The sequence below is a fragment of the Mobula birostris genome, chromosome 3 (genome assembly GCF_030028105.1).
Source record: "Mobula birostris isolate sMobBir1 chromosome 3, sMobBir1.hap1, whole genome shotgun sequence".
NCBI classification, from domain to species: domain Eukaryota; kingdom Metazoa; phylum Chordata; class Chondrichthyes; order Myliobatiformes; family Myliobatidae; genus Mobula; species Mobula birostris.
In genome coordinates, this window is record NC_092372.1 from 80,942,899 (window position 1) to 80,967,043 (window position 24,145).

General features: G+C 40.5%; 1 protein-coding gene across 1 annotated transcript in view; it reads right to left on the reverse strand.

Annotated features, from left to right (window-relative positions):
* Window positions 1-1,763: 1,763 nt before the first annotated feature.
* The window catches only part of LOC140195133 (phosphatidylinositol 4-kinase type 2-beta-like), a 52,724-nt gene continuing 30,342 nt past the window's right edge, over window positions 1,764-24,145 (reverse strand). Inside the window, exons 3-9 of the mRNA XM_072252949.1 lie at window positions 23,718-23,849; window positions 20,988-21,141; window positions 15,220-15,287; window positions 13,067-13,166; window positions 5,407-5,540; window positions 3,071-3,130; window positions 1,764-2,671 (exon numbers count right to left, since the gene is read on the reverse strand). Coding sequence (XP_072109050.1) covers window positions 2,498-2,671; window positions 3,071-3,130; window positions 5,407-5,540; window positions 13,067-13,166; window positions 15,220-15,287; window positions 20,988-21,141; window positions 23,718-23,849 — 822 coding nt within the window. The 3' untranslated portion in view covers window positions 1,764-2,497. The remainder of the gene's footprint in view (window positions 2,672-3,070; window positions 3,131-5,406; window positions 5,541-13,066; window positions 13,167-15,219; window positions 15,288-20,987; window positions 21,142-23,717; window positions 23,850-24,145) is intronic.

Below are 24,145 nucleotides of genomic sequence, written 5' to 3' on the forward strand. Positions count from 1 at the left end.
AGTTTGAGGAGATTTTGTGTGTTGCCTAAAGCAATCGCAAATTTCTACAGATGTACCATGTACCATGGAGAGGATTCAAACTGGCTGGATCACTGTCTGGCTTGTGGGGGGGGGGGGGGGGGTGGAGAAATGCTACTGCACAGGATTGAAGTAAGTTGCAGAGTTGTACAATTAATCAGCTCCATCTTGGGCATTACACAAATTTCATGACATTTGCTGATGATATTAAACCTGATTCTGATTGTAGATCAAAGTATAATTAAAACTACATCAGATGATTATTAGGTATGTTACTGTTAAATAAACAAAAATTTAAAATATATGCAAAAGTATTTATTACCTGTTAAACTAGCTGTAAAAATTGGCAACAGATTCCACTGAAAATGAATCAAGAGTTTAAGGTTGAACTTCAGGGCACTTTCCTCAGTTTGGCAGAACTGGTCTTCACCTTCAATTCTCTTTCAGCTCCTCCCACTTTCTCCAAACTCAAGGTGTAGCCATGGAACCCATCTGAGCCCCACCTATGCCTGCCTTTTCATTGGCCACATGCAACAGACTATGTTCCAAGCCTTCCCTGGTTATGCTCCCCAACTAGTTCTGCGCAACATTGATGACTGCACCATACACCCATGCTGAGCTTGTTAATTTCATCAACTTTGCCTCCAATTTCCACCCTGCCCTTAAATTCTCTTGGTCCATTTCTGACACCTGTGTCTCCATCCCTGGAGACATACCGTTTACTGCTATCTTTTATAAACCCACCAATTCCCATGGCTATCTTCACTATACCTCTTCCCACTCTGTCTCCTGCCCCCTGTTCTCAGTTCCTTTGTCATTGCCACATCTATTTCCAGGATGAGGCTTTCCTTTCCAGGACATCAGAAATTTCTTCCTTCTTCAATGAGCAGAGTTTCCTTTCCTTCACTGTTGATGCTGCCCTCACCCACATTTCCATTTGCCAGACATGCACTCATCTCCCTCCTGGTACTTATCCCTGCAAATGGAAATGTTGCACCTGCCTATTCACCTCCATTCAGGGTCCCAAACATTCCTTCTAGGTGAGGCAACATGCAAATCTGTTGGGGTCGTCTACAGTATCCAGTGCTCCAGATGCAGCCTCCTCTACATTTCTGAGACCCGACAAGCACCTTGGCTCCATCCACAAAAAAAGTGGAACTTCCCTGTGGCCAATCACTTCAGTTCTCATTTTGTTCCCGTTCTAACATACCAGTCCATGGCCACTTTGGCCATGATGCTGCTTTCCATTTGACCTGCTGACTTCCTCCAGCATTTTCTATGTTGCTCTGGATTTCTAGCATCAGCAGGGTCTTGTGTCTAATTCAAAAGCAAATTTAGGAAATGTAAATTATGCTGTTCAGGTTTCCAGTCACATTATCTTTTGGATTAAATAAGTGACATGAGCATGGGCTTGAATACTGCAAATTTTCATCACCATTATTTTTATGGGATTAATCCTACAATTTAGCTCTTTCCAGAGCATGGTAATAGTACAGAAGCCCTAGGAAATTACTAAGGCCTATATATAATAGCGCACTTCACTTGCACCTCAATTCTTGGCACTTTATTGTTGGAGCAACAATGTATACTGAATGATTCATCAAATGTAAGACCATAATGACAGTGGTTTTAAATCCCTCTACAGTACCTTTTTATCTCAAAGTGACAAGATAAAGCTCAAAGAGGAAACATAATTAAGCATTTGTTTACTTATTATTCTAAACCCATTTCAGAATGTAATTTGTTCATTTTCAACTTTCTGCATGCAAAACTTCCACCCTTCATTGGGAATCAATACTGAAGGTCATAATCTGTATAAATTCAAACAAATGCACTACAATATTGTATGATTTTCAGAAAAAGGCTTTAAAATGAACTGTACTGGATTAGCTATAATTTAACACTTCAGTTCTCTTCAGAGAGCAAACATGGTTGACTCTAGTGAACTGTAATTAACCCCATTCAAATGTACAGTTGGTTTCACCATTGCTTTAATGCTTTTCAATGAAACAAATACAGTGATCAGTGCCAGTTACAAAAGAAATCCTTATGCTCTGTATGAAATTAAAGTTTTTGGTCTAAACGTATAAACACAAACATCTTTATTCAAGAAGTTCCCTATAGAATACCCCTGCCCAGATATATAATACATTACCATTTGAAAATTTTGATGCAGTTCTTATAAAAATACAATAAGACAGCAGTTCATGTTCCCTGACACTAAAGATTGCTCAAGTATTAACGCTGCAAAAGTTGTAAACATTACTTTCAGTATCTAACATCTGATGAAGTACACCAAAGCAACTATTTTTGGCAATTACAGTAGATAAGTTTCACCTTTTTATATTTTAAAAGGTGACATATAGAGTTCAAGTTTTCTCCCTTTCAGTCACCTATTTGCATATTTACAGTGACATGGTGGTATGAAACAGATAGCTAGAAATCATTTAAAAGGCCTATAAATGTATTTATACATTCATTACCAAGATGAGAAAAATGGTTTGCGGCAGTGAAATGTCTGGGTAAAGGCATTGCTCAGGTGGACTATCCTGCCTTGACTTCCAGAACTACTTCGTTCCACAACCACACGAGGCATCTGAACTAACTGAATAGGACTTCTTCCATCTTTAAGTGCCTGAGTAAGGTTCAAAATCTAAACAAAAAGAAAGAAGGTGCATCATTTCCAATTACTTCACGATTTATAAATTCTGATCAGTTTTACAAGCTACTCCAATGCACTAATTGAACTGCAGTCTTTCCAACAGATTACCACTATAAATAATGTTTATTACAGGTTTCATTCATCCATGGTTCTGCATTAAGGATGATAATATTCACTGTGTATTAACAATTTCTTCCATGAATTTTGGAGAAAAATGTTAATTTTACAGCCAAATATTAGATACAGTATCAGGCAAATATTTCTATATCAAAGTATCTGGATAAACAAAAAACATTTCAACAGAAAGCAGTTAAAAGTATACAACTTCCAAGTGAAATCTTGAACTTTATTTCACAGCAAATTTGAAGTCCAATCACATGCAAATATTACCTGTCCTCTCATCACTGACATCTGCAGTTCAAAAGTAGCTTTGTCAAACCCTCTGTCAGTCTGAAAGGAAGTGTATTTAAATATTAAACTCTCATTCCCATAAGCAGGGCTTTTACTTGGCTTATGCCCTTTATACCATGAGCAGAAAACTTTAAGTCATTATTTAAAACAAACTCTCATTCTTTGGATGTGCCAAGAAACAGATCCACACAGTCAATCGTTTTATCAATTCTGTACTGGTGCATTCAATTAGCTTCTCATTCAAGAAAAGTGCTATAAAAATGAAATGAAAAACAGGAAAAATATCTGGCACCTGAACAAAATGGATATCTGAAAAAAAAAAGAGAAGCTATTATTTAATTTAACCTAATGACACAATACAAGACCTATTACTTCCTTTTCAAATCACTAGCAACCTTGCTCTGGGATTACTCGTTCACAATGAGAAAGAAGATCATCCAATACAGAGCGGACTAAAAACAATTAAAAGCTCCTGGTTGAAAAGACAACAATTTTCAAAGGACGCAACAATAATCACATCCTTGCAGCATATGATTTATAGCAGGTACAAAGGAAAAACAAAATTACTATTTTGTTTCGGGCCAATCTGATGATGCAAAAGTATTAATTATCTATATTTGATAATTCATATATACTTTGAAATATTTTAATTTGTTATATTTGATAAAACTAGCTAAAGACGCTAGTTTCTCCACAATTTCTGCCATCTTCAACGTGACTCTACCTCACCCCACTCTCTGCTTTCCACAGGGAATGTTCGCTCTGCGATTCCCTTGCCCATTCATCCTGTCCCGCTAATCTACCTCTTGGCACGTATCCTTGCCAGCAACAGAAATGCTACACATGTCTATTCACCTCCTCCCTCACCTCCATTCTGGGTCCAAACAGTCCTTCCAGGTGAAGCAACACTTCACCAGTGAATCTGTATCTGGTGCTCCCAATGGCCTCCTCTACATTGGTGAGACCCAACGTAGATTGGGAGAGTGCTTTGTTGCACAACTCCGCTCTATCCGCAAAATGGCCGGATTTCCCTGTTGTCAATCATTTGGATTCCTATCCCCTTTTCTCTTCTGACATGTTCGTGTAGCTATGCAGAAAGTTTTACTTCAAAAAAAAATTCCCAAAATACTGTATATTCCTAAAATAGCCAATATTTGGCTGCCTCAGAACAGCAAAAATAAGCACCCAAAGCAATTCTAAGAACTAAGCATAAAAAATATTAAACGCTTACTAAGTACAACTCATAATATTGGTAAACAATATATTACGTAGATCCTAAAGGTTCAGGAAGGGGGGTTGCAGTGGCAATAAGCTCTCAGTACCTATTAAATGCTCCTGTTTGCATGCATCTCAAACGGCCTCCACTAACCAAGTCCCAGCTCCTGACCTTCAAGTGTGGCTTAGCCTGGCAGAACTGTTTCTACGGACAGGAGAAGGGCAAAGGTGGGTTACTGGCACCTTAAAACCGGTCACTCTGGACAGATGGGACTCGTCAGACATGGTTGGAGCTCATCTAGAAGGAAAGTGATTTCAAACTTCTGCTGTCTTGCACTCATGGGGAAATCCGGAGCTGGAGACCCCGAGGCAGTCCAGCTGAGTTCAATACTGACTGGCAACTCCTGTGATGCTACTGGTGCTGTTGCTTTGGATTTACTCAGCTGTGTGGAGAGGGGAGCTTGCTGCATGGGCAGCAGCTTGCTCTCTATATCGTACTGCCTTGGCTTGTGACAATGTAGACAGCTGGTAAACACATTCATGGTTGACCCTGGCCAATGGAGATCCTTAATTTTACAAGGTGCTTGCATAACTATGATGGCTTTTTCATCTGAACACAGATGAAGCAGCAATCATGGTTACTTGGATACAATAGATAATTTATAAAGATGAACTTTAACATCTTTAATTAACAAGATAGTAGAACGTAATTATAATTGGATTGAATATTTTGATAGTAAATACTTTTAAGGTTTAAAAGAGAAAAGATGAGAGGTGCAGAATTCAGTGATGTTCTAACTTGATGGATTGACTTACCTTTTATATCTGCCAGTTTTGATATTCATTAAAAATGAGTAATTAACAATTACTTAGGATAAATTGATCTATGAACAGCAGTAAATGTAAACATAAATCACAGAACAGTTCTACTTTCCCAAGAAAAAAAGCTTACTGAATATTGTATAAATAAAATCATACAACATAAACTTCAGCATTACATACAAACTGCCATTTTCAATCAAGTCTCCTCTCTCCACTGGACTCTGGAGTTTTTCTGAATAATGAGCTTAAAACAGAAGACAACTAGAAACATAACAAACCTTAAAGAGTTCATAAAGATCTTCACAGAGATCCTGAACAAAGTTCATATCTGAAATTCGAGGAAGGATCGAATCTCTCGTCTCCTGTGAAAAAGGAATCTTAGCTTGATGAAGCCAGGCCCAATGAAATGGATCTGTTGAAATAAATAGATGAAGAACAAAAGTAAGAAAAACCAAATTCTGCAATTCCAAATGAAATATAGAAGAGGATGGAAGCACTCAACTGAGCAGTTAGATAGATTAATTCAATTCCTTTATTGATTCCAAAGGAAATTACAGTGTCACAGTAGCATTACAAGTGCACAGATATACAAATATTAGAAGAGAAGTATGAATAAAAATAAGTTAGCTTAAAAATAAGATGTACGAGATTTACAAGTCAAAGATTACAAGATTACTTCCCTGGCAATAGGTTGACTCATTATAGAGCCTAATGGCAGGGGATAAGAATGACTTTATTTGGTGCTCTTTGGAATAGTGCAGTCATCTTAGTCAATTACTAAAAGTGCTCCTCTGGTCAGCCAAGGTGGCGCGCAGAGAGGTAAGAAACATTGTCTAAAACTGCCAGGATTTTCTGGAGGCTTCTTTATTCTTCCACAGCCTCCAGTGTATCCAGTTTGCCTCCTATAACAGAGCCAGCCTTTCTAATCAGTTTATTGAGCTTGTTGGCAGCACCCATGTGATGCCATTGCCCCAGCACGCCACCACAGAGAAGATTGTACTGGTGACAACAAACTGGTAGACCATCTGAAGGGGAGGCCTGCATACTCCAAAGGACCTCAGTCTCCTCAGGAAGTAGAGGTGACTCTGGCCTTTCTTGTACACAGCCTCTGCGTTAGTGCTCCACTCAAGTCGGTCATCCAGGTGCATTCCCAGGTACTTGTAGATCCTCACCACATCCACGTTCTCACCATCAATGGTAACAGGGAGCAGTGCAGGCTTAATCTTCCTAAAGTCCATCACCATCTCCTTTGTCTTACTGATGTTGAGCTGCAGATGATTCAGCTTGCACCATTTGACAAAGTCCTCCATCTTGGCACTGTATTCATCCTCCTGCCCTCCCTTTATACACCCAACTATTGCTGAGTCATTAGAGATTTCCTGCAGATGACATGACTCAGTGTTGTATCTAAAGTCCGAGGTATACAGGGTAAACAAGAAAGGAGCCAATACAGTACCTTGTGGAGCCCTGCGCTGCTGATAGTCATGCCCAATACACAACTCTGAAGCCGCACAAATTGTGGTCTGCTAGTTAGGTAGTCCATTACTCAGGGTACAATGGAAGTGCCAACTTGCATTGAACAGAGCTTTTCCATAGCAATGAGGGCTGTATGGTATCAGTGATGAGAGTTTAAAAACACAACTCACTTTCTTTTACAGTCCTGACAAATTATTTTTGTTCCAAAATATGCGTTTCCCTTTCCACAGATGTATTTTCCAACATTTTGTTTATTAATTAAATTCCCCAAAGATTTAAAGCTCATTGTAATTGTTACCTTTCCTACCCTAACCTTCCAAGTCATCACATCTGGGAACTCAGCTATAACCAGTAGCTGTTCTGCCTTGAGCTGTCAACATTCAAGCATGAGTACTTGCTCTATACTGTAGATATCAAATTGTACAAAGTCGGCCAAAGTATACTCTAAAACTATAACCTAGAATGCCTCAGTTTTATTAGCAAACCTGCTAGGACTTGGATGGGTAACATTTGGAAAAAAGATAAATTTAAGGAAATAAAGTGCATGAGCAAATGGTCAAGACAGGAAGCCATCTGGCCTATCAAGCAATTCAGCTAGTCGCACTTTGCTACCCTCCTGCATATTCTGGACGCTTATTCAGATCCCGCTACCACCAGCAGCAATGTACCAGTTGATGTGTACAAAAAACCCTAGTCTTAATTACTTTGCCGATCACCTTCACTCTGTGTCCTTCGTTCTTGACATTCACCAGTAGAAACTGTCTCTATCTACACCCTATGTGATTTCAAATGCTCCTAAGAGATCTTCTTGCAACCTCTTTTGTACAAAGGAGAACAGGACTAGCTTCTCTAGCCTTGCTACCTAACTTAAGTTCTTTATTCCATGAATCATTTTAGCACATTTTTTCTGCACCCTTTCCAAAACCTTTTCCTTCATGCTTGACACCAAGAACAGGACAATACTCAAATCACGAGAGATTCAGAGGTACTTAGAAGGGATCTGGATGTACTTGTACACAAATTATTGAAAGCTAGCAAATAGAAAGTTCAACAATATTTTGGACTTTATTGCAAGATGACTTGAGGACAAGAATAGAAACAACATGCTCCAATTACATAGGGTGAGATCAATTTGGAATACTGACGTTCAACAGTTGATTCCTGGGATGTTGGATTTGTAATTGGAGGGAAGATGAAGCAGAGTGTGCTGAAAACTCACGAACAAGGGTCCATAGACCCCTGGTTGCGAATCCGTGCTCTAGAGTTTACAAGGCTCTGAGGAGAACTCATATAAATTTACAAAATTTTAAAGATTTGACACAGTTAACCTTACACTGGAGATCTAGAACAAAGATTATCTCAAAATAAGGGTTCATTAGTCGAGATAGAGATTAAAACAACAGTCTTCATCCAGGATGGTGAATCTTTAAAATGTTCTACACAAGAGGACTGTGGAGGTTCTGTCACTGAGCATGCATATGACAGATCCACTATTTTTAAATATGTGGTGAATCAAAGAATACGGTTAGTGCAGGAAAGTGGCACTGGGTTGAAAGATCAGATTAATTATGCTAAACAACAAAGTAGATTTTAGGGATCAAGGTCACGCCAGTGTTCCTCAAAGATTCAACACTTCTCTTTTGTTCCAGTATCCCAGGCTTCTATTTCTAAAACTCAGGATCCCATTTCTTTTTCAAATCATTTTTCCAACCTGCCTAGTCACTTTCAATGAACTTTGCACAGATAATTTAGGAATAGGAGTTGCCTATTCACCTCAGTTGTCATTCAATAAGATCATGCCTGAAAGCTCTTCTCCTCCAAGTAACATTTCTCCAAGATGTTTTCCAGAATAATTTCCTTCTACCTTAAAATAGTTGAAAATTCCATTTCCCTTGCCATTTGAGCAAGTTCCAAAAATTTGACCCTCAAAATGTTTCACTCCATCCTTTCAATCAACTAACTCCTTACTCCTCTAAATACCACTGAATAGAAACCAAGCCTGCTCAAATTTCTGTTACAGGTATTTGTATTACTCTAGTAAACCTTCTCAGAATTGCTTCAAACACAGTAACATCTTTCCTGAATAAGGACAGCAACATACAAGCCCAGATACAGTTCCATCAGTGCCCTCTGCCAAAGCAAAACCTTCCTTGTTCAAGCAACACACATAAAAGTTGCTGGTGAACGCAGCAGGCTAGGCAGCATCTCTAGAAAGAGGTACAGTCGATGTTTCAGGCCGAGACCCTTCGTCAGGTCTAACTGAAAGAAGAGTTAGTAAGAGATTTGAAAGTAGGAGGGGGAGGGGGAGACCTAAGATGATAGGAGAAGACAGGAGGGGGAGGGATGGAGCCAAGAGCTGGACAGTTGATTGGCAAAAGGGATATGAGAGGATGTATTCAATTACCCTGACAATAAATAGCATTCTTAGCTTTAACTATTTACAGTACTGAGAAGTACTGTACACAAAAGGATCTGGGAATACAGGTGCACATTTCATTGAAAGTAATGTCACAGGTAGATATAGCTGTAAAGGCGGCTTTTGGCACATTGGCCTTCATAAATCAAAGTATGAGAACAGGAGATGGAATGTTATGTCAAAGTTATAAAAGATGCTGCCAAGGCCTAATTTGAAGTATTGTGTGCAGTTTTGGTCATCTACCTGCAGAAAAGACGTTTTAAAAAAAAAGGTTGAAAGAGTACAGGAAGAATTTACAAGTGTAACACCCTGGGAAAGGTTTCACTGCTAACGTAATGGTCTTTTGGTAGAAGCAGGAAGTGTTTGGGTTATGGTTAGAGATAACGGGTGTTTTGTAATGTGTGCTGTCCAATGAAGGGAGTGTGTTTTCGTGTTATGTGCCTGACACCAGTGTGAGCTGGGTCTTTTGTTTGGTGGGAGATGATGGGAGAAGACACTGGAGAGAAAAGGGTCATAGGACTCAACCTGGTGTGGGGCCATGATTCGACCAAGCCCAGGGAGATCGAAGGAGGATTGGCGAAGGGGAAATCGTGAGCTCCATCGTGTGCACATTAGACTGTTTCATTAAAATGGGCCCTTATTTTTTTTTTTTGCTTTTTCTTTACTAACCCTTTAGTCGAATTAAGAATTCTAAAGCTAAATTGTTTAATTGTATGTGGTGCACCGTCTGTTATTTCGTGGTACTTATTTGTAACAGGGTATCCACACAAATGAGGTTTTGGGGGTGTGCTTGCATCTCAATCTCACACGTTTGGCAGGGTCAGAGGTTGTCTTCCCTAGACTTGTGCTGCCAACAGAACCAGAGCATTTTTACAGCGGCGACATGCAGCACATGTGGAAGGGCATTCAGGACATCACCAATGAAAGGACGCCTGTGCTGGTGATGCCTCCCTCCCTGATGCGTTGAACAACTTCTATGCTCGTTTTGAGGTGGAAAATGACGTGGTGGTGAAAAAGACCACTCTTCCTCCCAATGACCAGGTGCTGTGTCTTACCATGGCCGAGGTGAGGAGAACCCTATGCAGAGTCAACCCACGGAAGGCTGCTGGACCAGACAATATTCCTGGCAGAGTGCTCAGAGGATGTGCAGACCAGCTGAAGGATATTCTCAGGGACATTTTCAACATCTCCCTGAGCAGCACCATAATTCCAACGTGCTTCAAGGCCGCCACCATTGTCCGCGTGCCGAAGTCTTCAGTGTCCTGCCTCAATGACTACCATCCCGTTGCACTCACATCCATCATCATGAAGTGTTTTGAGAGGCTTGTCATGAGCATATCAAGATCCTGCTGCCCCCCCTCACTGGACCCCCTGCAGTTCGATTATCGTCCCAACCGTTCAACAGACGACGCCATCGTCACCACCCCCCACCTAGCCCAAAAAAGACACGTATGTTCGAATGCTGTTCATAGACTTCAGTTCTATTCTGTTGCATTCAACACAATAATTCCTCAGAAACTGGAAAGCTGAGCCTACTGGGCCTGAACCTCCCTCTGCAACTGGATCCTAGACTTCCTGACTGGGAGACCTCAGTCAGTCCGGATCGGGAGCAGCATCTCCAACACCATCACACTGAGCACGCCACCCCCTCCCCTCCCCCTGCCCCAGGGCTATGTGCTCAGTCCACTGCTGTTCACTCTGCTGACCCACGACTGTGCAGCAATACACAGCTCAAATCACATCATCAAGTTCACCAATGACACAACCGTGGTGGGTCTCATCAGCAAGAACGACGAGTCAGCATACAGAGATGAGGTGCAGCAGCTAACGGACTGGTGCAGAGCCAACAACCCATCTCTGAATGTGAAAAAAAGAGATGGTTGTTGACTTCAGGAGGACACAGAGCAACCACTCTCCACCGAACATTGACAGCTCCTCCGTAGAGATCGGTAAGAGCACCAAATTTCTTGGCATTCACCTGGCGGAGAATCTCACCTGGTCCGTCAACACCAGCTCCATAGCCAAGTAAGCACAGCAGTGCCTCTAGTTTCTGCAAAGGCTGAGAAAAGTCCATCTCCCACCCCCCATCCTCACCACATTCTACAGAGGATGTATCGAGAACATCCTGAGCAGCTGCATCACTGCCTGGTTCGGAAATTGAACAAGACCCTGCAGCAGATAGTGAGGTCAGCTGAGAAGATCTTCCCGCCATTACAGATATTTACACCCACGCACCCCTCATACAAACTCTTCTTCCTCCTGCCATCTGGCAAAAGGTACTGAAGCATTCAGGCTCTCATGACCAGACTGTGCAACAGTTTCTTCTCCCAAACCATCAGACTCCTCAATACCCAGAGTCTAGACTGACATCTACATCATTTATTATTATATTGTAATTTGCCCTCTACTGTGCCTATTGTCTTGTTTATTATTTATTGTACTGCCCTGCACTGTTTTGTGCACTTTATGTAGTCCTGTGTAGGTCTGTAGTCTGTGTGGCCTTGTGTTGTTTCACTTAGTCTAGTGTAGTTTTGTGTTGTTTCATGTAGCACCATGGTCCTGGAGGAACGTTGTTTCGTTTTTACTGTGTACTGTACCAGCAGTTTATGGTTGAAATGACAATAAAAAGCAACTTGACTTGATGTTGCTTGGGCTAAAAGACCTGAGTTGGAAGGAAAGATTGAAAAGGTTAGGACTTTATTCCTTGAAGCGCAGAAGATTGAGGAGAGATTTGATAGAGGGTTATGGATAGGGTAAATGCAAGTAGGCTTTTTATCCCTTACTGAGGTTGGGTGGAACGACAACTAGAGGACATAGGTTAAGGGTGAAAAGTGAAAAGTTTAAGGGGAACACAGAGGGAAACTTCTTCACTGAGGGTCATGAGAGTGTGGAATGAGCTGCTAAAGGACTCGTTTCCATACTGCACTTTTCTATAACTTGACTGTACCTGCTTTCGGGTATTTAACTATGCTTATTTGAATTGCACCCTTTTCCATATATTACCTCCTCATCCTGCCAAACAAGATGCAGGACTACACAGTTCCCAATATAATGTTTTATCTACCGAATACAATTGCCTGCATAGCATCTTACTGTGCTTATTATTCACCATGCATCTATTACGTACATATCGTCTTTCCCTCTCCTGCTTCTTCAGTCTAGCCTGAACTGTTAATACCAAGTGTGAACTAAAAAGGGTTGAAAATATAAACAAGGGGCATCATTTTAAAATGATTTACAAGAACAGGATTGCATGTTAAAGTCACAACATGGTGGGAGGAGAAGATGGCGGCGCGTCTGCGTGTGCGTAGCCCTCCGGTGAAAAATGATATCGTATCTGTTAAATAGGGGCCGTGGACAATTCTGATTTGATGGAGAATGGACGTGAAAGCACAGAGGAACATCTGGAGAAATTTCTGAAACACCCGTTCGCTGCTGTCGTTACTGTGTGGTCAGGAATCTTTCGGAGGGTAGGCCTCAAAATCCACGGCCTTGCCTGCTTTTGGCGACTGAAAAGGAGATCGAATCGTTTGGACAGAGATGGTGCTCAGTACTCGGTGTCGGAGAGCTGATCGAAGCTCGAAGTTTTCGGATGACTCAGAGTCGGATTGTGGTCGGCATGACAGGGAGGGTTTTTCTTCCTTCTCCTGTCTGCGTGAAATGTGGGACATTTGAGAAACTTTGAACTTTACTGTGTTCATGGACTTCTTCATCAAGTTATGGTATTGTTGCACTGTTGTAACTATATGGTATAATTATGTGGTTTTGTCAGTTTTTTTCAGTCTTCATCTGTCCTGTGTTTTGTGATATCACACCGGAAGAAGAAATAATGTATCATTTCTTAATGCATGCATTACTAAATGACAATAAAAGAGGACTACGTGTCTTCATAATCTAACATTCTCAAAGCTGACATCATTAAAACATTTCACAAGTGGAAAAACATGCAGGAAAAAATTAAAATTAAGGATTTTAAACAGATTACAATCTTTGAAAAGTGCTTCACTCTGAGAACTGAAAATACTATAGATTTTAACAGTACTTACAAGCTCTCCATTCATCAGGATGCTTAAATGGAAATGCCAATCCATTGTCAATGGCTGCAATTTTAATGATAGGTTCTTTGCAATGTGTCCATTCTGAATCCTACAAATATAAAAGAATAGTTTTAACTTTATAGCTACAAATACTAAAATGTATTAATGGAATGTGTTAAAAAGCTATTGGCAATAGCAATTCCACTTAAAATACCCACGAAGTAAACAAAAAACATACCCAGTAATCCTATTAATTTCCACGTACCACAATCAAGCATGAACCAGAACACAGACTTTCAAAATCTTCCTTGAATGAGGTGACATCATTTCCCATCTAAGATTTCCAATGCCAATGGCATAAATGAGCTCAGATGATTGCCTGCGCTATTTTGATCAGTATCTGTTTCAAGATTGCCACGTACAGTATTTGGTCTGTTCATATCAATAACTGGGTGAAAGGGAGGGGTGGAGGCATGGGACAGGAGGAAGTCTCCATTTTCTCTCACTTCCCCTTTCAGACCAACTCCCTGCAACTCTCACCCCCCCAACAACCCAGGATTCTCTTCCAACTTCCCCTTCTGTTCCTTTAACTCCCTTTCTATGCCCTTATCCCTCAGATCAGCCTTTAGCTTTCCTCTCTTCTTCAGCTCACCCCCCCCCGGCTCCCCCACACAGTTTCTCTCTCTTTCTCCTTCTCCCACTGCCACTACCCTGAGGACAGCTGGTTAGTCTTTCCCTCTACCATGCTGCCCACTTTTCAACTCCTTGTAATCAGTAGCTTGGGCTTTCTGCAGTCTAATAGCAAAACAACTGCCGATCCAAGTCTTTTTAAAATGCACATATGACAACCTTATCAACATGTAAACCCTACCAAACTCTGAATGGAAATAGTCAGACTCCATCAGATCCTACACATTACCTTGAAATTTCTGCTCCCTTGTTATCGATGTAACCACTTCAAAGAAATAGATGCTCATTTCGCAATTATTCTGCAACTAATATTCTAGTTACCACAATTCAATTATCCCTCAGACTTCTCATCCTAAAGAAAACAACCCTCGTCTTGATCAACCTCCATCATTAAATTTTTCCCATCCAACCAGCTCCTTCGTAATTAAATAAGGAATGTAAACTATCCCTGGTTTCGAATTGAGCGATAACATCGAGGAGAAGTTTATGTAAATGAGTAGAGAATAAAACAGGATGAATGTAACTGTGTGTTTGATGGCAAATGCAGAATTGCTGGACTCATGCTACTTCCATGTTACATTTACATCCAAAGGCATTATCATCACAGAGACCCCAAAATCAACATCTTGAAATTCAAATGGACTCGCCACAAAAATACAATGGTTACAAGAACATATCAGACACTATATACTTAGCTCCTTCCCTGACCCCAAATCCTTGCTACTGTCAACACGACAGAAGTAGGAATACAATGCAATACTCTCCACTAGCTTGAATATGAGCAGCTCCAATTGTCAATGAGACAACACAGGACATAGTACCTCAAGTGACTGACAATACAAATTGGCCATGAAAGATGTATAAAATATTTTATAACTTGACGACCTATACATATTGAATTGAATGATCTTTATTATCATTATACATAGGTACAATGAAACTCTGTTTGGCTTCCTCTCAGGCAATTAAATAAAGCAGTAGATAAAAACAAGACAGTAATAGGAAAACAGCATTAAATAGGTAAGTAGCAGAAAATGAGTTGCAGCAGCACCAGAATATCACAGTAATGCACAAAGTGCCGTTAGTGCAAGTACTTGAGTCCTCGTATGTGCTCAGTTTCAGTCATTGTTCTGTGGGAGTGGTGTGATGGAGGCCACAGCTCTGGGATAGAAGCTGTTCCTCAGTCTATTTGTTCTGGCTTTTAGCGTCCTGAACCTTTTGCTGGACAGCAGCAGGTCAAACAGGGAGTGGCCGGGGTGTGTAGCGTCTCTGGTTATGCTGATTGCTTTCCTCCTGAGTCTGCTGGAATTATGGAGTTGGAGGTGTAGATGGGTATATGGAGATGTATATGTTTAATAAGTATATTTTGCTTAAAAACAAAATGTACTTTCCCTTGAAACAACAAAAAAAATCAAACTTGCAAGATACCAAGAATAAAAATACTCCATATCATGAAAATTTCCACCACTCACTTTATCACAAAACTCTGTTGTATTTTCTGGTTTTTCATATTTCATTAACCAGTTATCATTTCCTCTATCTGTGGAGAGAAGAGAAACTAGTCAATTGATCTGGTACCCAGTTCTTTTGCCTTATGTATAAATCACCAAAAAACACAAAACAATTTTTCCAGTTTTCATTTATATTTCCTTCAGAATTTAAATGTTGCAGTCATTTCAGCTTCACGTTGACTTCTACAGCTGTGATTGACACAGATTTGTTTTTCATATATAAAAAAGCTTTAAAGATGTATAGTGGAGTGGTTGCATCACAGTTTGGTATGTAGGCTCCAATGCACAAGAATGCAAGAGGCCGCAGAAGGTTGAAGACTCAGCCAGCTCCATCACAGGCACAACCCACCCACCATCAAGGACATCTTTAAGTGTCAACATCTGGATGTATGTGTGCCCTCTAGTTTTGGACTCCCCAGCCCTTGGAAAAAGACTGACCGCCCACCTTACCTATATCCCTGATTTTATAAACATCTTTCTATGAGATCACTCCTTGTTCCAGGGAATCCAACATGACTAACCTCCCCCTATTAACTCAGGATTTCTAGTCCAGACAACAACCTCCTAAACCCTCCTCCTGCACCCCCTCCAGTCTTTCCTACAACAGGGTGACCAAAACTATGTAAAGCTCTAAGTGCAGCCTCACCATAAATTACACAACTGCAACGTAATGTCTCTCCTCCTAAATTCAATGCACTGATATTTCCTTCATCACACTATTTACGTGGCCACCTTCAGCAAACTGTGAACTTGCACTCCCCAGTCCACTATTCAACAACATTCAGTGCCCACTTAGACAAACCCCCCCCCCCCAAACCCTGTGGTCAGATGAAATTTGAGGAGATGATTCAAGAAATTGCATATAGTAGTGGGAATAATAGGGTAATGCTAGTGGGAGATTTCAAATTTCTCAGAATCGACTGAGCTATCCAGAGTGCAAAGGGCCTGGGTGGGGAAGATTTTAGTGTGGCCAAGACAGTTTCCTCACACAAAATATAAGAGAACTTATGGGGAAGGAGAAATAATGGACCACCTCTTAAGGAATGAGGCTGGCCAAGTAATTGAAGTGGCAGTTCCAGAGCACATTAAGTTCAATGATCACAATTCTTAGTTTTAAAGGGGTTATGGGAAAAGATAAGACATTAACCCGTGGACCTGTTCTGAACTGAAGCAGGGCCAGCTTTGAAAGCATTAGGCAGGATCTAACTAGGATCAATTTGGTAACACTTTAAAATCAAAGGGCAGACATTCCAAGATCGGGAAACCCACGCTGATGAGAAATATCGATGCTCTGGTAAAGAAAGAGAAGAAAGTGTTCATCATATTTAGGCATCTGCGTGTGCATGAATTCCTTGATAAACGAAAAGCTTAAGACCGGGCTGAAGAGGGAAATGAAGAGGGCAGAGTGGGTATGAGATTTGGCAGGCAAAGTTAAAGGTAATCCCTCAAGATTCTTCAGTTAAATTAACAGTAAAATAAAAATGAGATATGTGAAGAGGTAACTAAGGGGATAGATATATAATTCTATTTGTAGCTTTGAATCCATTTGAATAATTTTTACAATTATTTATCACTGTGTTGAATTTGTGGTTCATATTTTCTTTTACTGTGCATCATAAATCAAAATGCTTTATAGTTTCTATGCAATGACCAGAAAGAGAGAGGGAAGCGCTGGAGATGTAGTCTGGGAGCCAAGGGGGCAGTAACCCAAAAAAGTTAGGGAACCATTGGTCTAATATAGTCCACCAAGGTGATCATCCCCTTATTTCCAAGTTCTACCCAGATGACCTCATTAGACTCTTCCTCAAAAATATCCCCCCCCCAGCACTGTTCTTATCAAAAAGGCAACTCTTACCCGTTCCTCGATCAAGCCTAAAACCTCAATATCCCAGAACACTGAGTTGCCAAGTCCTGCTTTTCAACAAACTCCTGCCCCCTGCACTTCCTCTTCAGGCATACATTCATCTGGCCTAACTTTTACCATTCCTGGACTTACTAGCATGTGGCACAAACAGTAATCTGGAGCTCACTCCTCGAGACCCACATTTTAATTTCTTATCCAATTCCCTATACTCATTTTGCAGGACCTCATCCCTTGTTCTACTTCTGTTATTTGTACCAATGTGAAAAACAACCTCAGTCTGCACCCCTCAAAGAATTTTCTGCAGCCACTCAGAGACAGCCTCGACCTAGCACCTAGGAAGCAACAAACCATCCTGCAGTTTCTTCAACAGCCACAGAATCTCCAATCTTTCCCCCTCACTATACTATCTATCATTATTATTTGCATGTCTGCACCTTTTCCCTTCTAGTCAAAGACACAACTACTGCTGCCAGCCCCTGAAAGAACATCCCTCTCAACAGAATCTAAAGAGGCATAATTGTTTGTGAGAGGAATGGCCATAAGGGAACTCTGTACTGACTGCCTATTCCCCTTCCTTCCCCTGGTATCACCATTCACCTGAAGTCTGCATCTTCAATGTGACTATCTCAGTAAATCTCCAGAGCCTGATTGCGTGAATTCACAGACCAAGGGAAGCTAGGGAAGAAATTATGGGGTCCCTTGCAAAGATATTTGCTTCAAGTTTAGCCATTGGTGAAGTTCCAAAAGACTGGAAGTGGCTAATGTACAATTATTTTAGACCCACAAAGACAATAATGAAGTTTTAAGGGTATTGGGGACATAAGAAATGATTCTTGGACTCTTGTAAATAACAGGTTAAAATTAAGTGCCAGCTTGTGTGTGCTCCGTTCTGGATAGTGTGCAAAGTCTGTCCTTCACTGCAGAATCGCTTGCAGCTTGTTTAGATTAACGACTCACAGATGTCCCTTGGGAATATATGTAGAGTTGGGGTTCTCATATTGAACTAAGTTCCCTGCTTTGTCTACTACTACGTTGACTCAGGCCCAGGGGTAGTCGATACTAGGGGGCTGGCGTCGGGCACAATGACCCCCGGGTGGAACTTGGGATATAACCTCTTGTCTAATGAAAGAGAATAACTGATAAGGACTGAACAGAACATTCATTTGTAATTAAAACTTTCATTTTGTGGACCCTCTTATCTAAGTAATTAAGTTTTGCTCTAACTGACTTGGCAGGAATATCTGTTGAACTGAGTGCTCTGTTTCTCTAGTTCTATAAATTGTAACGTTTCTGCATGTTAGACAGAAGTTTGTCACGAGCTGCCAGAGGGAGAGAGGAATTCTGTCCCTCTGATGCTTGGCTCCAATATTCTCACCGGCTGAGTTCGAACAAATAAACTGGTGAAAAGGATATAGTAAAGAACTGTTTGTGGTGTGGTTATTGGTCCAGCGTATTTAAGTTTACAACAAGCCATGGAACTACAGGCCTGCAAGCCTGGCAAATTACTGGAGAGAATTCCAAGGAACAGGATCTATCAACACTTGGATAAGCAAGGTCTATTTAGGGATAGTCAGTTAGATTGCATGGGATCTTAGGAGATTCTTGTTGGCTCAATAGTAGAAAGAAGTGAGTGATAGTTAAACGCCGTTTCTCAGACTGAAAGACTGTAACAAGTATTGTACCACAGGGGGTCAGTGCTAGGTACTTTGTAGTTTGTTATCGATAAAAGTGGATTGAATTAGACTGTGCTCGGCATAGTTAGTAAGTCTGTGGATGTTAAGAAAATAAGTGGTCTCATACACAGTGAAGGTTATCTAAAATTACAGCTAAGTAAATGGGCTGAAGACTGGCAAATGGCTTTTAATCCGGTTAAGTGTGAAGTGCATTTTGTGAAGTCAAACAAGGGCTTGCCCTATTCAGTGAATGTTTGGGCCTTGGGGTTGTTTTGTCCAACAAAGGGACCTACAAGAACAAGTACATATGTTTGCTGAAAGCAGCACCACAGGTAGACAGTACGATGAAGACAGCATTTGGCACATTGGCCTTCAGTCAGAGCACCAAGTATAGAGTTGGGATATTATGTTGCAGTTGAGACTGCCCTTGGAATGCCGTGTATAGACAGTGCCTCAAGTACTGTGTACCGTTCTAGTTGCTCTGTTAAAAGGAAGTCAACATTAAACTGGAAAAAGTACAGAGAAGATCTACAAGAATACTGCCAGGACTCAACCCGATTTATAAGGGTTGGAGAGTCTGGCACTTTATTCCTTGGGATATAGGAAATTGAAGGGTGACCTTAAGGGTGTACAAATTCATGAGGAAATATAGATTGTGCATTCACCCTATCATTTTTCCCAGAAAAGAGGGAACTAAAAACTAAGGTGTGAGGTAAAAGATTTAAAAGGAATCTGACGGGCAACTTCTTCAAACAGAGGGTAGCATCTATATGAAAAGAGCTGCTGAAGAGTGGTTGAGGCACTTGGATCAGAAGGTTTAGAGGAATGTGGGCCAAACCCTGGCAAATTGGACTAGCTTAGTGGGCACCAAGATCGGCCTTGACAAGTTGGGCTGAAGGACCTGTTTCCAAGCTGTACAACTCTATGAATACATTTCCAACTGTGATGGGACTGCAGCACGGCTGCATTCCCATGTACCTGCTGTTCTCATCCTTCATGATGAAAGAGACAACAGGTTTGGGAGCTGCTGTCAGAATATTCTAGGAGAGTAACTGCTTACCATCTACATAACATAATGCACTACAACTGTGGTATACCACCAATAGAGGAAATAGACTTTTAGGATGGTGAATAGTATGCCCATCAAGCAAGCTGCTGTGAAGTAGGCATACTGCTTGAATGTCTTTAACTCAATAAATCTGAAAAACTGTAGACCAGTACTAGAGCAGTTAGCAGGAAGCTCATGGGCTCACATGCTATCCTTTAGGCAAAGGAGTTGCATCACTCATATAAAACTAGAGTTCCACCAAGTGGTTTAATTTTCATATTGTGACAGACAGCCAAGCAAAGAGGTGTTAACTTGAAATGGACAACAAATGCAAGAATGATATTTTGTAAATTATGCACCTGCAATAAAGTACCACAAGGGCATCTTTGAGTGATCATCCTTATACATACAAAGTCCCGGATTGAATTTGGTATTTTCGTTGCACTGGACATGTCAGTACTAGTTTTAACCTGACAGACATGCTTTTGAATATTTAATCAAAACTGCATATTCTAAATGCAGATTTTTATCCAAATGCAGCATCTACCCAAAACTCTTTATACATCCAGCGAGCTCACTGCACCTCATACATTGCCAATGCCATTGGACTGATATACTTGATTTCAAAAAGGCTGAGAATTGCAGGGAAAAGATTTGGCTGGCATGGTAGCATAGTGGTTAGCACAATGCTTTATAGTACCAATAACCCAGGTTCACTTCCCGCTGCTGCCTGTAAAGAATTTGTATGTTCTCCCTGTGACCACGTAGGATTCCTCCGGGAGAGCTGGTTTTCTCCCACAGTCCAAAGATGTACTGGGTGGGTAGGTAGGTTAACCGGTCATTGTAAAGTGTCTCGTGATTAGACTAGGGTTAAATCAGGGCATCTCTGGGCAGCACGGCTTGAAGGGCCAGATGGCCCAGTCGCCCACTCCGTGCCATACGTCAATCAAACAATAAATAAATGAAATCATTCACTCCAGTACTTTTAAACATGGTGCAGCCAAACATGGGAAAATAGAATCAGTAAAATGTAAAACTTAGTTCAAACCTTGAATTTTATAAATAAATTCCAAGGCTAATCTATTTCTCTAAGTACTTAAAAGAGCAACCCTTACATTCTAGCTTCAAATGATTTTATACTTACCAGTATTTCTGATGATGTAATCTAGGATTACCAATCTCTCAAACTGGGACTGTAGCTGCTTGCGAGTGTTTTCTGGCAATGGATCAGTTTCAAATTTTCGAAGCCAGTAGTCAGCTTCTTTGTAATTTTCTACAAAGAGTTGAAAGGAGCCAACCTAAAGAAGTGGAATATTGTCAAAAATCTTCAAAATTGATTTCAATTTTGTTTTTATGCTTGCTGAAAGCCATTTAGCAATGTTATAAATGTTTTTGAACAAAGATCAAGAGATATCCAGTAATAAAGTCTCAGTGGCTCAGTCCTGGAGTACTTAAAAAAAATTTTAAACCATGGGAAACAAGCAGCTGTGAAAATCATATCTGAATACACTGGTATTATGGTGATTGATCAGGCCATGTTTTCAAGGTCTCCAACCACTGCTTTAACATACGAAACCAAAATCTTAATATATTAATGAAATGCACACTGGCTCATTTTGGTTTTTACATCCGTTAAGTATAAATACATTATAGCTATGTGCTGGAGAACTTCCTTTGGTGCTACATTGTGTGGCAGAGCTTTTAAAATATATTCCAATGAACATTCTGCTCATTTAAATGAGTCAGTGGGACCTAACAAAAAGGTAACAGCAACAATAACTATTCAATCTTTAGCTATATTGCCAACATGGAAGGAGATCACATCCCGGTTTGCAAATGGTTTAGTAAACATGACGCGTTGACTGGGTTTTGGCAAATGAAGCATGATGAGGCAAGTTTGAGACTCTGTACTTTAACACACCAAAGGGAAGATATAGACTTCTGGTGGTTACCCGGGACCAGGAGTCTTTCATAAAATCATCCACATGATCTTTGAGAGTATACTTGATGTTGTGCTAAAGTCATTGCTGGAGTATCCCAAATAAAGATGTTTTAGTTTTATCATGAACAAACAAGGCAGTGTCCAACATTAAGGTCCCCCACCAGCCAGGTCACATCCTCATCTTATTGTTAACCACTAGGAAGGATGTACAGAAGCCTGGAGGCACACACTCAGCAATTCAGGAACAGCCTCTTCCCCTCTACCATCTGATTTCTAAATGGACATTGAACCCAAGAACACTACCTCATTACTTTTTTAAAAAAATTCTGTTTGTGCATTACTTATTTCAATTGAACTACACCCTATCCTCATTATATGCGTCCAAAATTCAGAGTTATGCGAGGAGCACTGCCTTCCTGCCAATACAAGTCACGTGCACACACCTCAGAGTCTCACTGTTGGGACGAGAAGCACCGCTTTCCCACCAATACAAGTCAGGTGCGCACGCCTCACAATCTCTCTCCCGTCACTCTCGCATTGGTTTGGCAAGGTGTGGATGTGCGATCTTAAACTTATGTTGGTTTTACCTACGGTGCAGTCATTTTGTGCTTGAAATATTTAACGATGCCTCCTAAGCATCCGATGTCATGTCTTGGGCCATCAGCCCAGCGGCAGAGAACCGCTTTAACACTTGGAAAAAAAAGTTGGAAATTATAAACAGCGCGGCATCAGCTGAAGGTAACACAGCTCTGGGACGCTACTGTCAGGAACAGAATCTTGCCTTTAAAGTTCTTTTGTTGCTTGACAATGCGCTAGCCCATCCTAAACATTTGGACAGCATTCATCCTAATGTAACAGTGCATTTCCTGCTGCTTAACACAACATCGCTGATTCAACCACTCGACCAAGGTGTAATCCACATTCAAGGCGTATGTATTTATTTATTATTTTTATGGCGAACTATCTCTCAGATGCTCCAAGCAACAGACGATTTTGAAAATCCCGGGATTTTACCAACAGTGAGGGAATGGTGAAAGTCGGAACACTTGGCACAAATGGCAATGGACATGGACCCACATTTAGAACGGAGTCAGCATTTCAGTAGTTCCCTGCCATCAACTCTTCTTCCCTACAAGCAAATTTATGCTCAAAAACAAAATGCTGCCAAGCAAACAACCCTCACCACTTTATGCAAATTGCTGTAATCTTTCTGCTGCCGGCAGTTCTAAGAGTTCTGTGAGTCTTCCTTCACCCCTTGCTGTGCTTGATATTATCCTGATGACCACAACCATCCATCTTATCCGTGTAAAGCTGCCCTACACCACAACAACCACTCATCTCCCGGAGCAAACACACCTGCCACTGTTGGTGAGTACTGTACACCAGAGGATGTTAACTTTCTATGATTTATTACATTGAATATTACCTTAAATTGATTAAATATAACTCAAAAGTTGTCTTGTAGTACTGCTTTTGTGTCATATTGGTATAAAAATGTGAATAAGTTACAGATAAAACATATTTAGGAAGCCCTCTGGAACGCATCCCTATTTTCTCCATTTAAATAATTGTTCATAATATGCGATTTCGCATTATGCGTGAACTTCGAGGAACGTATCCCTCGCATATAACGAGGATAGGGTGTATTTAATATACATATATACTGAATGTAATTGTTTTTTTTCCTGTATTTATCATGAATTAGATTGCACTACTGCCACAAAGTTAACAAATTTCATGACATATGTTCATGATATTGAACCTGATTCTGAGAACCATACTAAATTTGATATGACTATAACATCAACTACATACAAATTTAAAATTGTTTACAAAGAAACTTAGTGCATTTGTATACTCAAGCAAACAGTATAAAATTACAAAAATGAACACCAAAGTTCAAACTCATCAACAGACTATTGAAATTACTACCTTTGGAGGAAGTCCAATCCTATGAAACCTGCGACCAACTTTTGGCACTTTTTCTAAAGCATATTTCTTGCCTCTGGATTTTGCTCGATCTATTGCACTATAGTTGAATGTTTCACTTGCAAGCCAAACTACCTAGGTTTTAAAAAAAAGTTTAAAAGTGATTAGCTTTGTTCTGAAAATAATGCAGCAGAAAAAAAAACATTCCAAATTCACATCAAGGAAGAACAAAAGGAGGATTCTAATTATAGCAGATCACACTCATCTTTGTGGAACTCAAAAGTATTTGAAAACACATACTGGAAACATTGACACCAAATGTTAAGCTTGTAGCTTCACGTGGGAGCCATCTACTGGTACCCAGCAAACCTTGCACTTGTAACTGTGAAGCTCCATGAAAATGGGGATGGAATGAAGAAGGTTAAGACTGG